This window comes from Chaetodon auriga, chromosome 11, assembly GCF_051107435.1.
Source record: "Chaetodon auriga isolate fChaAug3 chromosome 11, fChaAug3.hap1, whole genome shotgun sequence".
In the NCBI taxonomy this organism is placed as follows: domain Eukaryota; kingdom Metazoa; phylum Chordata; class Actinopteri; order Chaetodontiformes; family Chaetodontidae; genus Chaetodon; species Chaetodon auriga.
Genome location: NC_135084.1, coordinates 8956857 through 8974922, shown reverse-complemented (window position 1 = coordinate 8974922; position 18066 = coordinate 8956857). Strand labels below are relative to the sequence as shown.

General features: G+C 44.4%; 1 protein-coding gene across 20 annotated transcripts in view; it reads left to right on the top strand.

Moving 5' to 3' along the window:
* Positions 1-745: 745 nt before the first annotated feature.
* The window catches only part of LOC143328221 (actin-binding LIM protein 1-like), a 38137-nt gene continuing 20816 nt past the window's right edge, over positions 746-18066 (top strand). For 5 of the 20 annotated variants that reach the window (XR_013077800.1, XR_013077795.1, XM_076743252.1 and 2 more), the window contains exon 1: positions 4440-4626. Coding sequence is in view for 10 of the 20 variants with exons in the window: in XM_076743252.1 (XP_076599367.1) it covers positions 4536-4626 (91 nt within the window). In the remaining 10 variants the exon portion in view is untranslated. Of the gene's footprint in view, positions 877-4375; positions 4627-6665; positions 6997-11355; positions 11650-18066 lie in introns of those variants that run through there. The other 15 variants (XR_013077792.1, XR_013077793.1, XR_013077794.1 and 12 more) reach the window with 13 other exon arrangements.

The window sequence follows — 18066 nt, the reverse complement described above, 5'->3', positions numbered from 1 at the left end:
AATCCACCAGGGGGCGCAGGAACACAACACACAGGCTTATAATTGCTGCGAACGATCGATGCATACAAATGCATGCTAACCAATAAGTCCAATGAGGGGCGATCATCAATATTTTCAGAGTGGAAATAAGTCAATAGCCCCACTTCAAATACAAAAGAAAATATTGGATTCCGATAAGCAGGCATTATAGGCTATATGGAAAAGCCGTACAATCAATTGATTATGCTCCAACATGATGCACTGATGTGGGCTATTTCTCTGAAACTGCAGTGGGGCTGAGGTTATGCTTGCATAAAGTGTCTCGTCTTGAGTTGAGGAGTCCACGTGATAAGAATATTGCCAAATATTTCTCTTAAAGTAGCCGGATTCATAGGAGAAAAAAAATGAAAAACAACACCCATTGCTCCAGAGTGGCCTGTCAACTTTATGATTTAACCCAAGTACCACGTCCAGAACAGCACCGTCATCCCAGAAAAAAAGTACGCTCGCCGGCTTCACGTCTCGGTGATCTGACAGCGTCTTGCCGGCGAGGAATCTCAAGAATGACTGAATTTATCGCTCCTTATTTCTGCGCTATAATGTTCAAATATGGACATAAACTTGTTGGAAAATAAGAAGGATGCTGTCTGATCCAGGACACGCCCTGTCGCTGGAAAGTGCTCTCTCCATCGCGCAGTCTAGTCTAGTCTACCAAATCGCGGGCTGTATGTTTCCCTGCGTTTAATCCCACTAAATGACAGCCAAAAACTTCACGTACAGCTAATATCAGGCTGTCAACCGGTCTTTTCCCCTCATCCAAAGCTGCACCAGGGCATCTCCTCCTGCTAATCTCGGCAAAGAAAGAGAGGCTCTACCTACCGGGCATGTCTGCTAGAGGTGAGTGTCTTTTGCCGCAGAAGCCTTCATAACAGTAAACATAGAGGAAAAAAAGTCTCTTAATTTTGGGGGCGGAGGGGGGTCTTGGTTCAAGGATAGATGCAGTGGAGTAGAGAGCCCATTTGCGTCGTCTTTCGGGAGGATCAGGCTGTGGTAATGACACTGTTATTGTAAGTAGGTTACACCGGTGCATAGCTGAGCTACAGCTTCCACTGCTGCAGCCCTTTGTAGACAGCCTTCAACTTATTTCGTTCACCTATAAATAGATCACATTGTTGTTGCTGTTAAATCCCAGCTGTGATAATGAATCTCCTCTGATGGCGCTTTCTTTGACATTTCACATCATCTTTAATCAGGGATTTTGCATGCCATTAGAGACAGGCTGCACACACCCTAATGTTGCCTAAATGAAACATGTTGGTGGGCGACTTGTAGCACTTGGTGCGCATGAATCCTTAATTGACTGACTTGTGACTGAGTGCAGCAGTGAAATCTGAGGATCACTGTACCTGTTTGGCTGGTAAGGTGACAGAAAGTGCACTATCGTTGTGCTTAAAACAACCGATACATGCAAACAGTGCCCGCTGAGCGTGTGTGTTGCCATCAGGTGGGCCTTTCTGCCCTCCTGGATTTGTGTCAGGTGACTGTGTCCTCTGGCAGAGCAGGTAAAAGCCTCCAGCTGTTCCTCCTATAGGTTGTGATCAGATGGCCTGACGCACTGGATAGAAGCAGATAAGTTGTAATATTAACCTCATTTTATTGACCTCAAGGTTATTATTATCATTATTATTAAATCTGGAGTTGGATCATCATGATGGTCTGATCCTGCAGCCTAACCGGGTTGGATCCTGTTATTGGGTAAAGCGTCAATCTTTTCTAAAGAAGGTCAAGCTGTACATTATGTCACTCCCCTTCAGGCTTGGTATAGCTGAGCCTGTGTAGCAAGATAGCTTTGAACTCCCTCCCCATCACCGATGTGGCCTATACTGTATCTGTCCTCCACAGCTGCTGGTGATCGATGGAGCTCAGAGCCCACCGCTTGACAGCCCCCCTGTGGTACATGGATCTGATTAGCACACTTAAGCCCCCTGCAAACAGCCAATCATTATTCATGAGGAGTAACTACCCTGCACTATAGGGTATAGGAAAGTGCCAATTATGTCTGTGTTGGTTGCTCGGATGTGAGGCTATTAATTCATTATCATGGATAAATAAGGCACCAACACAAGTCTTGGTAACAAAATGTCAGACCAAATATTTTTGCTGTGGGCCAGGCTGAGTCGATGCCTTTTCAGTTGCAGTAACTAGTACTTGAAAACGTGATTTACACCATGTTTCAGAATGTTTAATGAGTGCTTTTGCATAGATAGTATTTCAGGATATTTTTAGAATTGTTTAAATATATTGTTTTCTTATACTTTGTGGACAGGAAGTACTTTGAAGGGTTTTTGCCGCGTTTTAATTGTTATCTAATTGATCAGCCAATAGACAGAAAATTGGGTAACTACCTTGATGATCGATTAATCGTCATGCGTTTTTCAAGCAAGGTGCCAAACATTTGCCATTTCCACTACAGTTTTCTTGGTCATGTGTGATAGTTAACAAACAACATCTGTGGGTTGTGGACTGTTGGTTGGCCTAAAAAAATAAATAAATTAAAGAAAAAAGACATGCCATGGACTTTAGAAATTGATGGCCTTCTGACATTTTATAGAGGAATTATCGATTGAGAAAATAATCGTCAGATTCAACAAAAATGCAAATAACTGTTAGTTGCAGCTCTAATGTGGATAACTGGAATTATCCCTGATACCTCTTTATGTTATCAATATATAGATGCAGGCTCAGCCTACACTGCTGACCTCTGCTTGTCTTATTATACATATTCTAAATACCCAGATGTATCTATGTGTCTATATCCAAAACAAGGCAGCTGATTGAAACGTTTTCTTTCCCGCTGAAACAGGAAATTAGAAAATGTCTCAGATTACTCCAGTTTTCCCTCCCAGCGTGCATTTATGATTACCAGCCCCTCCCTCGGCTGTCCACTGCACTGGCCATTACTGTGCTCTCAGTCTTACAATCGCCCACCCCCCACCCTCTTATCAGCACAAGGCCATCGGCTTTTACCTTGGTAGTGATGCCCTTCCATTAGTCAGCCCACCTTACTACACACCCTTGCGGGCTGACTGCTCTATATGGGCCTTTCAGTGTCACCATATTTCCTGTGCTGCTGTCTTTTGTGTCGCTTTCTTTTTTCTTTTTTTTAATAATACCGTTATTTGTTTATTGTTTATGAAACCATTATCCTGGGGATGTGCACAGAGTACAAACTGTATATTTCAACTAGTGTTTTCACATTCATTCCAAGCTGTGAGCTGCTCAGCCATTGATGGCCACTGAGCAGTAAGCAGAGCAACAGGGGCTTTAAGTTCATTATTCAAGGTCACCCCAGTAGTGGCATTTGAGGGATGGCGGGTGTTTCTTATCATATTCCTCCATCTGCACTACATTCTCCCTCTTGGTCTGGGAAATCGCCTTAAAAGCTGCCACAGTTATGCCATTTAGCACAATCTCTCCACTTATTTTCATAGTTTTCTGTTCTGCTACCATTGGTTCTCTACTGTTTAGATTGGCTGTTCATATGTGGGAGAATTTATTGTTCATCTTGGTCCTGTTAAGCCATTTACCTCAGCTCCACGGCAGAATCTTAAAACAACATGTTGGGCGGCAGAGCTCGTACTTGTGTTGGCCAATGTTGTGCATTCAGTTTTCTGCTACTCGTGGGCCGCTACATAAGCTTGCATGTCACATTTTATATCTGAAGGGATCCTTTTGAAGGCATTGTAGAAAAGTAGTACTGAACTAATAACATTTTCAACTAAATCTCAGCAACATGAATCAGTTTACGATGTTTCAGTGATAAAGGTTTTGATGTTGTCACAATAAATGTGCAAAACTGTTTTATTTTCTGGGAAACACAATTTTATTCAATTGTAACTTATTTTCCTGCATTTTTGCAAATTATTATTAGAAACTGTAGCATGAATCCAAGTCATAAAGCGTTATGTCAGCCTAAAGAAAGGATCTGTTTTGTGGGCCGTTCCAGCCCTGTTTTATCTCCATCTTCAACAGACTAGACTGTCGTGCTTTTCTCCAGTAATCATATCTGAAAGTAATCCTTGGATGTCTGGATAGCTTTAAGTGACTGGCACTAAAGAAAGTCCTCCCCCTGATACCCGCTACATCTCCAGTTTTGTCCTGCTCTAAACTCCTTCTCCTCCCCTCCCTCTCCCTGAGCAGGTTTAGCACATCCTGCACACCGTACCTGTTACACTGCAGTGTAATCTGGGTGATCAGTGGTGGATGAAAAAGGAGGCAAGCCTCCGTACTGCAGTAAACTAATCTGATGCCTCCTCCTTATCCGACCACTGGAGAGGGCTGCTCATGCTCCGGCAGCACGACCCTCTGCATCAGCACTTTTCTGTGTGTGTGTGTGTGTGTGTGTGTGTGTGTGTGTATACAGTCCTGTATGTGCGAATATGAGGGTTGGTGTGCGCGCGCATGCATGTGTCCTGGCAAAAGCCTGAATAATTGATGAGCAGGGGAAGGAGTAAAAGCGCTGCCGGACGGGACGGTGTGTGTGGGAGTGTGTAGAGATGGGGGAGAGGGATACAGTGTGTCAGGAGCCTGGCTACGATGGTCTTTGCAACTACGCCCAAAAAATCACCTCCTGCTTCGGACTGCATGGTAAGACAGGGGGAAACAGATGAAGAGGAGGGATGTGTGCTTCTTCTACTGTGGAGCAGGATGCAGAAATGGCAGGGGCTGTGAAAATGCTTGGGACGTATTTTGTGCGTGATGCTGATTTCTCCGTGCGCAGGGATAGCAGTCTTGTTTTCCCAGCATGTATGTGTTGATCTGCAAGTGTGCGGGTAGTTGTGTCAAAGCTACCACAGAGTGGATGACAATTGGAGGGCAGTGCCTCACTGCAGCAGAATAGCATGTCCTTAGTTACTCTCAGGTCCATGTGTCTGCATGTGTGGGTGTAAGCGTGCACGTCTTCTCGCTTATACCTCAGTATGACACTTTATCTGTTCTCTGGAAGGAGGCTCTGGCTTTCTAAATGGGAGAGAGAAGGTGTGCTTCTAAGTGGAACCTGAACGAAGTCAAATTAGTTGAATAGCATATTAATGTAAATAGTGGTTAACTCAGCCAAGCAAGCTCCAGCCATCCTGTTTCTGTGCACCCTCTCAGACAAAGAGGATAATCATTAAATTTGAAGTGCAGGCCAAGCCCGGCATCTCCAGACTAAGAGGATATTTTGTGCTTTGTCATTGTCTGCTGTGCTTTTCATCATGCCTACGTACCTCAATGATTAATTTCATTTGGTGGGAGAGAGTAGATAGCTGTGATTAGCCTTATCTGTTTGATGGATGTGAGATGTCATGGAAGGTTTTTCTGGTTTTCTGCTTTAGCTATCAATCTGCGAGTGTATGTAAGAAACAGACCTGTTTTTCATGCTTTCAAAAAAAACACATTTTCAGTTGGATTAGATGTGTCGGAGCGCTGTGGGGTTATTTTGTTTTTGTGGAGTTTGCTTAGGCTCTCCCGAGGACGTGTCAATGACTCAAAATTTCTCTCATGCCCCACTCACATGCCCAAGGACGCTGAACGTATGTTTGACTCAAGAAAGACCGCTTGTAAAAATTCAATAGCTTGATGTTTGTTATATTGATTTGGCTTGTCCAGAAAATGTTCTGGAAGTCTTAACAGAAGCAATTTCAGGCCAGCATTGGATAGTTTGAAGATTAAAAACTCGGAACATGCCTTCTTATGAAGTTACATCTTCCAAAATCCTGTACCCGACAGTCTCAGCGGATAGTGGAAAGCCACTGCTGGCGTTTCCACTTCAGCGCGGATGTCGTCGCACTGTCTTTCATTGTGAAGGACCCTGCTGATGGTTAACAGTGGGTTTGTGCATTGTTGGCTGCTGGAGTGACCTTGCTGGTTGCTGACCTTGTAAAGGACTGGCAGACTCCCAAGGCAATCTACCCTGAAAGTATGTGTTGGATCACTGTGATGCAGCACACTGATATGCATCCCTTTGGTCTTACTGTACATGAACCCACCTTAATGCAAAGTAATTCACACAAAAACACACTTTGTGAACGTAATTGAATCTGAATGCATTTAAATTGCTTTCTCAGAGGGAATCTAATTTAATAACTTACACTGACCTAAAATCTCTGAAAAAAACATGTTTGCTTTTGGAAAGGTCTGACAAAACCTCAGCTCTTTATTGGACAGATATGAGCGAGCAGAGCAGTGATTGGGATGCACATGAATCACATCAGGTATAGAGACTCCCACCGTACACTGGGCCAACCTGATGTAGAGCTACCTAACCCCACCCAGAAGATAATCATAGGCTCGACGTCAGCCCTAAGCTGCTTAAGGCACCAGGCTGGTTTGGGCTGAAGACACTCATAGTGTAAGCTTCTTTCACTGTTTCTCACTCTGCTCTACCTGCAGCAGACTGCTTTGTCATACCTGCTGCCTGTTGTTTGGCATCTCCACCTCAAGGTGGACATCGGCACTCCACTTGTTACATCCACTGCAGATCAGAAGTGACAGGTGGAGGGATCTTAACAGGAGGAGATTCCACTCGAGGCCTCACTGGATATTGCTATGATTTTATGATGAGCTGCTGTGAGGTTGCCCATCAAGCTCTGGCTCCTTTGTTTCCGTTTTGTGCCTCTACAATCACCCCGTGTTCTTGATGTCCAAAGGATTGTAGAGCGGGTCTGAGTCTGACCCTGGCCGACGTCTACCTGCAGTGCTTCACCCTTCTCTGTGGGACAGTTGAAGGGGAGCAGGGCACCATGCCCACCCTGCCCAATCTCAACAGCCTGGGCAAGCTGTGCAGCTCCAGCCGCAGCCACAATGTCGACCGCGTCCGGGTGAAACGCAAGAGCTCGGTCAAGCGCATGTCCATCATCGAGGATGGGCATGTAGCTGAGGTCCTGTACCTGATTCCTAAACAATACATGGAGCAGGTGCCCTACCTCAACCCGAATGACTATTATCTAAGTGAGAGGCTGAACGATGTCGCTACAGGTAAGACAGGAGAAAGGATGCATCTGATCTGTTTGGAACTTTTATTCACCCACCTCCCTTTGCAGCCATCCAGCTCAGCTGTGGCAGATGATTCCTTAATCGACAAGTAATAACTGACCATTTGCATGGATTTAATGCAAGCACATTGTTCTGCTTTTAGACACTTTTAATTGAAGTTACATTGAATTTTTGTTATTTCTTTCCCCAATCCCTTTCCTACTCCTCTGCTCTCCCCCTTCAACAGTTGTTACGACGAGGGGGCTGTTGTTTTTGTCCTGTTTTGCAGTTTGGCTGCTCTGCCTTTGTATTTTGTTTGCAAGTAGGTGTCTGACAGTGAATTGATTAGTTGTTGCTCAGAGATTACTTCATTTTAATTGGATGGCAGTGAGTGATTACACCTCTTGAGGCTTTTCACATCTGACCTGTGCGTATGTGTGAGCACTCCTGTGCACGAGTTACGCAACCGAAACTCCCCGACGCCAAAAAGCGTCAGTGCAAATGTTGAAAAAGTCAGGAAATTAATCACCGTCCTCTCCATAGTTATATAATGCAAACCCATATGCAAGGGCAGACCTGCTGCATTTTGCCAAGCAACAGTACATGAGGAAAACGACATGGTGGCTTACATCAGGATTACAATATGGGCATGAGGACAAATTTCCAGATTCCAGGATTTCCAGACCTTATGTATTATCTGACTTCATGCCAGGCTCAGTAGTAAAATCATCATTGCTTGGCACTTAGTTGTTTGCAAATGCCACAGACAGCAGCAGCTCCTTCTATTTTGGGACTGAAGTTTGATTTTGACTAAGGAAGGTTTGTCTCTGCAAACTGACCCGAGATCAAAGATCACAGAGGTCAGCGCTTATTTCAGCCTTTTCCTTTCTTCAGAGACAGCTAAAGTCAATCAAGCAGTGACAGTGACAGTCAATAGCTGCTTATCATTTTCTTTTTGGGATTGGAAGAATTCCTCCATTGCTGTTCTGAGACCCAATATCGAAAAAACATTGATGCAAAACTCTTAATTTATTCACGCTTAAGCTTTTCTGAAACCTCTTTATTGCTGAACCGTCAACCCAACAAAGCTGAAACATCATGTTCACTGTTTCCACACTGTAAACAACGCTGCATTATTTCACCAGCTGAGTGCTTTTGAATATGAGTGCCACTGATTCTGCTCTCCGAGTGATGTTATCCAGAGGTCACTAAGTGAATGATGATACTTCAAAGAAACATGAAAACAAGTCAGCTAGACCAAGTTTCCTGTGGTTTGAAAAATGTGGGGGGTTTTTTGTTTGGAAAATGTTGAAATACTTGCAAAAAGAAAGAAATGTTGAATGAATGTTGTAGTTAAAACTTACTTTTGTGTAATCAGGTTAGCTGCAACACAGGAATGTTAATGTGGCACGGATGAAACACACTTTGAAGAAGCAAACCTGGTTGCACAGGATTGCTGTTCAAAAGGTTCTGAGTGTTTTGTAACTCTTTTTAAAATAGAAGCAAGCAGGTGAAGTGCTTATCATCATCCAGAGACTGAGAGGCAGGTCTGTCTATGCTCCAGAAGAGCTGAGGGCTTCATCCTGGATATTTGTGTCTGTTGCACTTCTGGAAATCTGCAAAGCTTCATCCAGTGGAAAGATTGCAGATAAGAGTGCCGACACGTGTGTGTGTGTGTGTGTGTGTGTGTGTGTGTGTGTGTGTGCTTTTACTTGACTATTTTTGGAGAGTGAGGACATTTTGGTTAGCTTCAAAGTGTTGTTTGAAAGTTCAGACTTGGTTTTATGGTTAGGTTAGAATTAGGTTTCGGTTAAACATTTAGTTGTGGTGGTTAAAGCTCACAAGGATAGAAGTACAAGTAATGTGTGTGTGTGTGTGTGTGTGTGTGTGTGCGGTTGCATGCCATCCCACAATCCTAATTTTAATCCCGCGGATAACTGTGCAGTATATCCACACAAACCACTGTTGTTTACCGTAAATGTGACCTCTTGCATTATAATGTCAGTCTGGCACTGCAGTGAGGGTTGTGTGGGGTATAGATCCCTGGCCAGGTTAGGGTTAGGGTTATTAATGGACGTTTGGACATGGATCATCCAAAGGTGAGCCAAATACAGAAGAAACCTTTCATCCATGGATAATAGGCTTTGCTACTCAGGAATTGCTCTTGGCAAGCCTTATGTAGCATGAATGTCCAGCAGCTCCAACAGAGATTATTAAAAGAGGGAAGATGATAATAGGTCCATTACAGTATTATTGTATTATGAGAAGACAAAATAGCAGGACTTCCATATATGGAAAGCATCAGTATTTCCCTTGAAAGGTGCAAAAAATATAGAAGTTATTAGCATTGTTATCATCTTTGTGTTGCATTCAGAAGTTAATGGCCACACTGTAAACCCGTCATTTTCTGAAGGAGATGGCTTCCGACCAGCCAACATTTGGAAAACAGGTCTTATTAAAAAGCCACTCAAATCTTTGGTCATCATGAACTCGTTACTCGTGTCTCTCCCTTCATAATAAAACAGGGTGGAGTGCTAGAGAAATGTCCACTAACTATTTTTATCGTTTGCCTCACTGGCATGCCTCCATTGCCCGATGAGAAGAAAACGCCCCTGTGCAAAGCGATGCACGCTATTGGGTATCCAGCAGGTGGCACAGTTGACACTGCAGTGAGTGAATGCACTCTGAATGCATAATGGGCTGCCTGCATCAGCAATTACGGAGGTGGTGCTGATGCAAAACTATTCCTTCCCCTCAGCCACACAGAGGCACAGTGAGGCTCCAGCATGGGGCGGATAGATCAGTGGCCGTGTGGTCCCCGCTGGCTGCTGCTGTGACGTGGCAGAGTCGCTCCTGAAATCATACTGTCTTTAGCTCACACATTGAAGTGTCTGCAAACAATGGATTGGTCCCCTGCTATGTCTCAGCTGGGTCTCAGTGGATGTTATTTCCTCACCAGGAGGCAAATAAGAAAGTTTATTAACACATTTTACTGTGGAGCCCTGCACTAGTTAGTTAGTCAGGCTTGAGTGAATTGGTATCCCTAAATAATTGAACAATTTTTGTGTATTTGGGGAGTAGATGGATGAGGTTTAGCATCCGGTTAGAGTGATGCAAAGGTTGTCCGTCATGTTATACTACACTAAAATGCAGATTGCGACTCCTGCAAATAAGACTTTTCTTATTTTGCAACATTTTTTTATTGATTTCCTAAATTAGGGCTGACAAGAAATGTCGATCCTTCATGTATGGCTGTTTTTCAGCAGCACATATGAAAAGAGCTGGTGTGTTCGCCATGACTCAACCAAGAACATGCTATCTCGTGCTCGCTGTAATTGGATTCCAGAGGATCCACTAAAGATATTAATACAGAGCTCATGCAAGAGTTCACGGTAAATCTGACTTTTGACCTGAAATGTCCCCTCTCGCCCTCGCATGACCTGCAGGAAACGATGCGAGCACGAATAACTTGGCTTGGCTTAAGTGCGTATGATCTGGTCGACGGCGTTGATTGGATCTGATTAGATAACCCCATCATTCTTAATACTGTAGATAACATTCTCAAAATGCACTTATTATTTAGTCACCATTTTTTAACTGTGGATAAAATATTTAATACATCTTTTATTTAATTTTAATTACTCATTTTTGGTGCATCCACCTCTAGTTACTGTCACGAAAGACCAAAAGAAGTCAGTCTATTACCCGTCGCTTTAGTTTTCATGATTTAAGGCTTTTATGTCCAGGTTTTAATATTTGTCAAATACAGTAATTTTCGTTCGACTGAACCAATTTTTCAGCTCTGCAGGCTAATTACTGCACTGAAAAGAGTAATTGATCGCCACCTGCTGCCCTCCAGCACTGATACAAAGCGTTTCTTGAGGTGTGTGTTATGCGCCGCAGTGATGTGAAATTCAGTTTGTTGAACTTTTTATTCGTGGAATAGAGTTTCTCATCATTTTTAGGCTGTCATGAATTCACATCATGCCACACAGTGTACAGTGGAAGTCAAGCTGATGTGCTGTGAATGTTACAAGAGGAAAGTCTGATGTAACACACACACACATATATGTACACATATATGCCTTGACAGTCAGTATCCCAATTTATCTTTACATGCATGTGTGTTTTCAGTAACATGTGACGTGTGTTCCTGGTTGTATGTGTATGTGTATGTGTATGTGTGTACTGTCAGGGGTCTCTTTTGGGGATCAGACCACATCAAGTAACCGTTTTTTGGTCACACAGAGGCAGCAGCGGCAGCCACCTGGTTGCTGCAATGAGGAGGCGGCTGACACAACAGAGGGGCTGATAGAGGGAGCAGGAGGGGAAGGGGGTGGGCAGAGGAGGAGGAGGAGGAGGAGGAGGAGGAGGAGGGGGAGAGGGATGGGAGGAAAACAGGCAGTCGGGAGGCAAACCCCACGCTGTAGCGGTGTTTTTGGGAGGAGAGCTTAGAGGCGCCTACACCTCTCTCGCTCTCTCTCTCTCTCTCTCTCTCTCCCGCTCTCTCGCTCTCTCTCTCTCAGCTCTCTTTTCTGCTCTCCAGTCTTGACTAAAAAAAGGAACTTGCAGCTGCTGTGTTACTGGTGATTGATACCCGGAGCCTTTTCTGGTGCAGATTTACCTGGATTCCAATGGTCATGGTCAAAGAAAAAGGTATTCCAGCGGCCGTGGTCAGAGAGTGTGTGTGTGTGTGTGTGCGTGTGTGTGTGGGGTGAGCGTGTTTCTATGGGATTTGTTTTGCTTGTCGTGCTGTTGACTGTCTGCAGTGTGTGTAGATGTGCAGCGTGTCCTGTTGGATTTGCACTGCTGTGTCTGGCTGTTTGAATTAGATTTAGTTTGACTGAATTTTTAGTCTCTGATTTGGCTATTTTTAGACTGTGTGAACGCGGTAATACGGACATGGTCTTCTTTATGTGGGTGTGTGTTGCTTGCGAGGAGCATGACTAATGACACAGTATGAATGTGCATCTTCAACAGATCGACATATTCTTTTGAGTTAAAGACTTGAACGTGCTACGCCCTTCTCAGTACTCTCTGGCAGCTGATGCTTGGGCTGGATTCTGCTTAATTTGGCAGCGTCAGTCTTTATGTAAATGTATGTCGGAGCAAAGCATCTGGCGTATTGTACAGGAGCTTGACACCAAATGTAAAACATTCAGGGTGCTGATATGCAGCCAGGTCTGGGTTAAAACACAGTCTATTCATGCAGGCTGATGGAAAAGCTAACATGTAGAGAGGAAAAGTGGAGCACCAGTGTAGGGATCCACACTGCGCAGAGCTATGGACCTGCACTCTCTCTCTCTCTCTCTCTCTCTCTCTCTCTCTGTCTGCAGCCGTTGCCATGGTGACCATCTAAAAGGTACACTCCATTGTTGTCAGCTGTGGCCTCATTCATAGTGTCCTGTTAAAAGAAAAAGATGATTGTTTCCACCTATAACTGAGCTCGCCCAGCTGTGTGGGATGAATTAGGTGAAGCCAGGCAGCGTGCTCCACGGATATTAACATTCCCGGCAATTTGCAGGGGCATGTGGTCGTGAGGTTGACCATTGTTTGTCAGCATGACTCACTCACTGCTACATAGGCGCAATTTTCTATATTAAAAATCTCCTGGAGAAATTCAGAAGAAGTAATGGCAACAACTCTCTGCCTCTTCACTTTTTTAACCACTTGGAAGGATAAAGGACAAACAGTGAAATGCTGGAAACTTGCATATTCTGAAGCTATGAATATTACTAAAAGCAAACTAGTACATCACCTTTTTCCACATTAAAGTCAACCGGACTGGAACTGAATGTGGAAGTAATACGTCACCATTAAGTCCCTTAATAGCGTCTTAAGTCGACCTGCTTGATATATTACTCCTGTGTTTCAGTGGAGGCTGTGTGAGTTCATCTTCCAGCTTGTGTAGACAAGCAGAGCTTGTGTTCTGTGTGTGGGCAAGTGATATTTTTATGTTTTGTCTGAAAATATTTCCATCACCGAAAAAACATGTTTACAGATTTTTTTTGACAGATAGGAGTGTGTAGGTTTGTTTATGTATCTGACAGCACACTGGTGGCTGGAGGCGGCGTCCGGCTCTGGAGCTGTTCTCTTGATGTGGATTCAACTGGCCACAAAGAAAAGGCCTTTGCCATCGAGTCCCCGCGCTGGCAGAGCACCCGTAACCTCTGGCTGCCACATGTTCCATCTCCCACAATCCCTCTGAAAGTTTTCCGTGGACTTAACCCACTACCTCACTATGCCGACTCCCGCCGGGATTTGCTGGTGGCAGCAGGCTTGTCTGGGTTTATCGTCCACATTTAGAGGCCTGGAGTTTTTCATTCCTCTGAACATGCAGCGATGGGAAGGCTTTTGCGACCTAAGATTTCATCGTGTCCCGCTTGGATCTCATCCTGCAACCTGTCAGGGGCCAGGTGGGCTCCGTACCATCAGGACGCACAGCTGACCAAATACTGAATTATACCGTGTGCTCAGAATGATGAATCATAATAAAAGGATTGCAGTGTCAGCGTTTTGTCTGCTAGCAGGCGGTTGTCCTATTTTCAAAGCCAAGAATACCCTTGAAATAGTTTGTAATTTATTGGGGCCATGTGCATCCAAGGCAGTCTCGTCTTTTTTTTACCTTGATTCACACGTGCTTCTGAGACTTGTGGAAATTGTCCAACTAGTTGAATAATTTATGCTCTTTTTCGCGTTCTCTGCATTAAATTGCGTAAGAAGCCCTGCTGACGTGAGATGAGACCATGGTCATCACGTATACGTCACCTGCCTCGTGCAAAGACCCACCAACTCCCCGAACTCTCTGCTCTCACAATCCGAGCACTTTCTTTTGACATGGAAGTCGAATGTCATGTGCCTCTTTAGCTGCCTCTTGTGATTTCGCAGAGTGCTGCAGACAACTGCAGTGGTGCCTCATCTTTGAAGCTTGCCAGTGTCTACTCCCTGAAAGAGGAGCTAAACCCTTTCACAGACATCAATGCAACACGCAGTCTCATAGACGCACACTGTTTGTACAGCTGGCACACAGGACCAGAATATACAGATGAGATAAGTGGTCGGCCGGGGGGAGACAGTCAGAATATACAGGCTAAAACAACACGAGCGACATGAGAATCACATGAAAGAAACACAGACTGTAGCCATACATTGTGCCAATCAGCAAACATCCTCCCTGTCTGGCATCACTCGGTTTGATTATCACAGGAAATGCGACACAGGAGCGTGGGCTTCATAATGGGCTGTCATTCAGAGGCGAAAAGCCAAGGCCTTCATCAGCTCCGCTGGTACAAACACAATGGCTTCTGCAGTTCATGAAGCCACCATTGTCTCCTCTCAGATAAGTGGCTGGACTGGAAGTCCCTCTCTGTTTATCAGCCGAGTGTTATTATTATGTACCTACCGAACAACAAACGCTCCGCACTGTGGCGTTCAACCGTTCAGACCAGATCATTATTCCAAACCCGGGTCTCTGAGGATTAGTTATTCAAGGCTGGGGGGCCTGGTGGAGGCCGATAGGGTTCCCCCCTCCAATTTGTGCCCGTGTTTGAAGTGCTTTGTCTGGGACGCTGGTGGTGGGGCAGAGGGGCGGGGAGGCAGTGAATACAGCCATACATATTCATGGAGGGGAGGGTTAAGGGCTTCTTGTTATGTCTGGATGATGAAGAGCTCCGCACACCCTCCCCCAAACACACACTCACATGCACATACACACACTCGTCCGATCACGCATTGGGATGTCATGGTGGGCATATTTGGTGCCGTTTGATATTCATTACGGTCAGACCCCCTTGGAATAATGCACCCCAAACTGGTTGGATTGGATGGATATTGGAATAAAAAATGTATTTGCGTGTGTGTTTGTTTGTGTGTGTGTGTGTGTGTGTGTGTGTGTGTGTGTGTGTGTGTTTCGTTGTCTATGAAGCAGCCACACCAGGGGCCAGAAGTATTGTCAGTGCTGCCAAGAGTGGAGATGCTGCTTTTGCCACTCTGTCCCTCTGCCTCTCTTTGTAACACACACACACACACACACACACACACACACACACACACACACACACACACACTCCTTTAGGGCTGCTGCTATCTGTCTGTACTGGAAACTCTTGTGTCTGTGACTCTTACAGTAACAAAGGGGTGAGCCACTGAATATTTTATTAGATCTTTTCATCTCTCATCAATTGTTTAATTGAATTCCCCTTTTCCCCGTGCTTTTCCAAGCCGCTACTATGGCTTTGCATTCCTCAGGGTTCATGGTAGGAAATGAAGGCACCAAAGTCTGAAGCTTCCTCAGCAAATCCCGCGCTCTCTGTCAATAACCCCACTCTATTGTTACTTACCAGCGAGGCCGGGGCACGTGTTACGGTAAAATCTGTCCTCAGGGGATTCAAGATGCCCTTCTTCGCTTCCCCCAGAGGAACATCTGCAGCCTTTATTATTGCCAACGCAGCTCGGCTCTGTTTAAATGGGTGGGGGGTAGTTGGGATGTAGGGGTGGAGAGAGCAGCCCCCTTTCCTCTGTGCCTGGCTTTGGGATGCTCTGCTGGTTATTGTTCCCTCGGCACCATGGTTGTGTGTGTGTGTGTGTGTGTGTGTGTGTGTGTGTTCATTGTGTGTTTAGGCTCATATCAGTCACTTTATCCCCTGGTGATGAGGCAGGACAGATCACTCTGTCAGCACAGCCAACACATCCTGCCCAGAATGAGGAATGTGAGCAGCAGTCGGAAAAATTGTACAACTGTATATTTCACAGTAAGTTGCTCTGTGCTGAGGTTGCCTCATGTACCGCATGCTTACTTATTTATAGCATTATATAACGTACATTCTAGCAAATCGAGCGCCATTTTGCTGCTGTCACAAGAACCCCTAAAGACTCGCTAATGGATTTAGTTTCAATCCGTGTTATTGAAGTAAAATCATACTTTTGTAGACATAGAGTCATAAGAGAGGAGGCCTGCTAAACATTTCAAAGAGATCTCACTAAGGCATTTCATGTCCAAACAAATCTTATAAATGGTTCAATCTGAATCCTTTCAGCAAATTTAACAGCCCGTTTTATGTCGGCTTCTTTAATTTTCATGAAACACCATGTAGAGTACCCGTCTCGGCTTGCCACAGCCTCTCCCCCTCCGTGCAGCCACTGCTGAGGCAAACACAGCACTCCACAGTGGAAGAGGTGAGGTTAAGCTGGAAAAACACACAGCGCTCATAGATTCCCATCCAAAACTCATTTTTTAGATCCTCTGTGCATGGGACTCAAACATCTGTCTTGGATTTTTGTCAACCTGTTATGACGTCAGCAGCGTTGACTTTTCCATGCTGGGTTGTCCCCCCTCCCCCCGACAACCAAACACTCTGTGAAATGTTAAAAATAGCAAGTCGGCAATACAAGCAGGCTCGAAGAGAGACTGTTGACATCACAACAATGAAAAACCTGTGATTTATCAAATCTATGATTTGACTTTTTAGTGTCTTTTAACACATTGTTTTGGCCTTACGGCCTGCAGCTGTTTTGGTTCGCTCTAAAAACCCTCCTTATACTATTAGCCCGGCACCAAACGGCAGACAGACACAGTTAGCGACTAGCTGCTGAACATAGTCTAGAATTTAGCAGCTAAAGAGAGATATTTACCTCAGGAGCCGGTGGAGACCAAACAAGAGCTAAAGGGAGGATGGATATTGGACGTTTGTTCGCCGGGTTGCCAAAAACACGTCAAGTCCGAACCCAGTGTTGAATTTCTTAACATGTTACAGTAATGTTTCTACTTTAAAACCTACAAGTATTATAAAAGATTACAATTTGAAATCCAGTAATTTTCAAAAGTTAGTAATCCCAGAGACTTAGTTTAGTGCAGGGCCATGGGTACACTGACATTCAGGACTAACAATTTATTTTATTTAGAGATGAAGGGGCTGGAAAAAAAGGCAAAAAACTGCAGTTCCTTGAATAGCCACTTGAGGCTGGCTCCAAAAGCGAGTCAATCCTCATAGACCCTCATATTAAAATGCTCAACTTTACAACAGAAGTAAACATGTCCCAAAGCCAAAGGTCTCTATAGCTAATTTCCCCATTCATGCCAACTGGACATGAAGTGAATTTTTATATAACTGACTCATTTAAATTATATGAAGGCTTCAAGTTGAGCACAATTATGACACTGCCAAGACGGCAATGGCCAGAGCCACTGTTACTGAGTTTCACAAACAAATCTTAAAGAGAAAACGTAAAGGAATGGTAAAATTACAACCCAAACTGTCTGTTGTAAACATATTTCAAACTCCTGGTTCAGCTTTGACTGAACAGCCAGTATGTGTATTTGAACACTTATATGTCTTCGTTGTAGTGATGTCTGTGTTCCCAGATCTTAGAGTCACTTTAATACAGAGGGCTGTCATTCCTGATATGGCAAAACAAGCAAAACAAAACAAAAAAATAGAACCAAGTTGTAAAAAACTGCCCTTTTTTTTTTTTTTTTTTTTTTAATGAATAGTGTGTACGAAGCTTAAATAAGATCAGTTCAGTTCCCCAGATGGCCTGTGTTTTTCTATGGAGGTGTGATGTCACACACAGAGCTGCTGAGTCTCAGTTCACTGTCACAGTAGTGTGGTTCACCCAGAGATGACTCATTGTCCTGCTGAGTGTAATCACATCAGAGACACCAGGGAGACAGATCCTCCACCCTCCAACCCCTCGTACCCACATTCTTTCCATCCTCCCACTTTATCCCGTCTTCTTCCTCCACTGTTTTTCGCGTCTTCTCTCAGTTCTCTTTCAAACCAAATTGTGAATAGACTGGTGCTCTGTAAATGGTACCCCTAAGAATTGGCATAAGGCTTTTTAGACTGCCCTTAGAGGATGAATCAAAGACTGTTGAAGTGTCTCATGAAGAAAATAATGTTTTGAAGACTGGCCTCTCTTGGTGATTATTTGATTTTACTGCAATTAAACTGTCTCAGTATCAGACAGTCGCCGCAAGTGTAGAAGTGGGATCCAAGGTAGGCCAAGTCATCAATAATCCAGAGTAATGTCTGTCTTTGGTAGACCATCGATTGGTCATGATGCTATTTCTGTGCC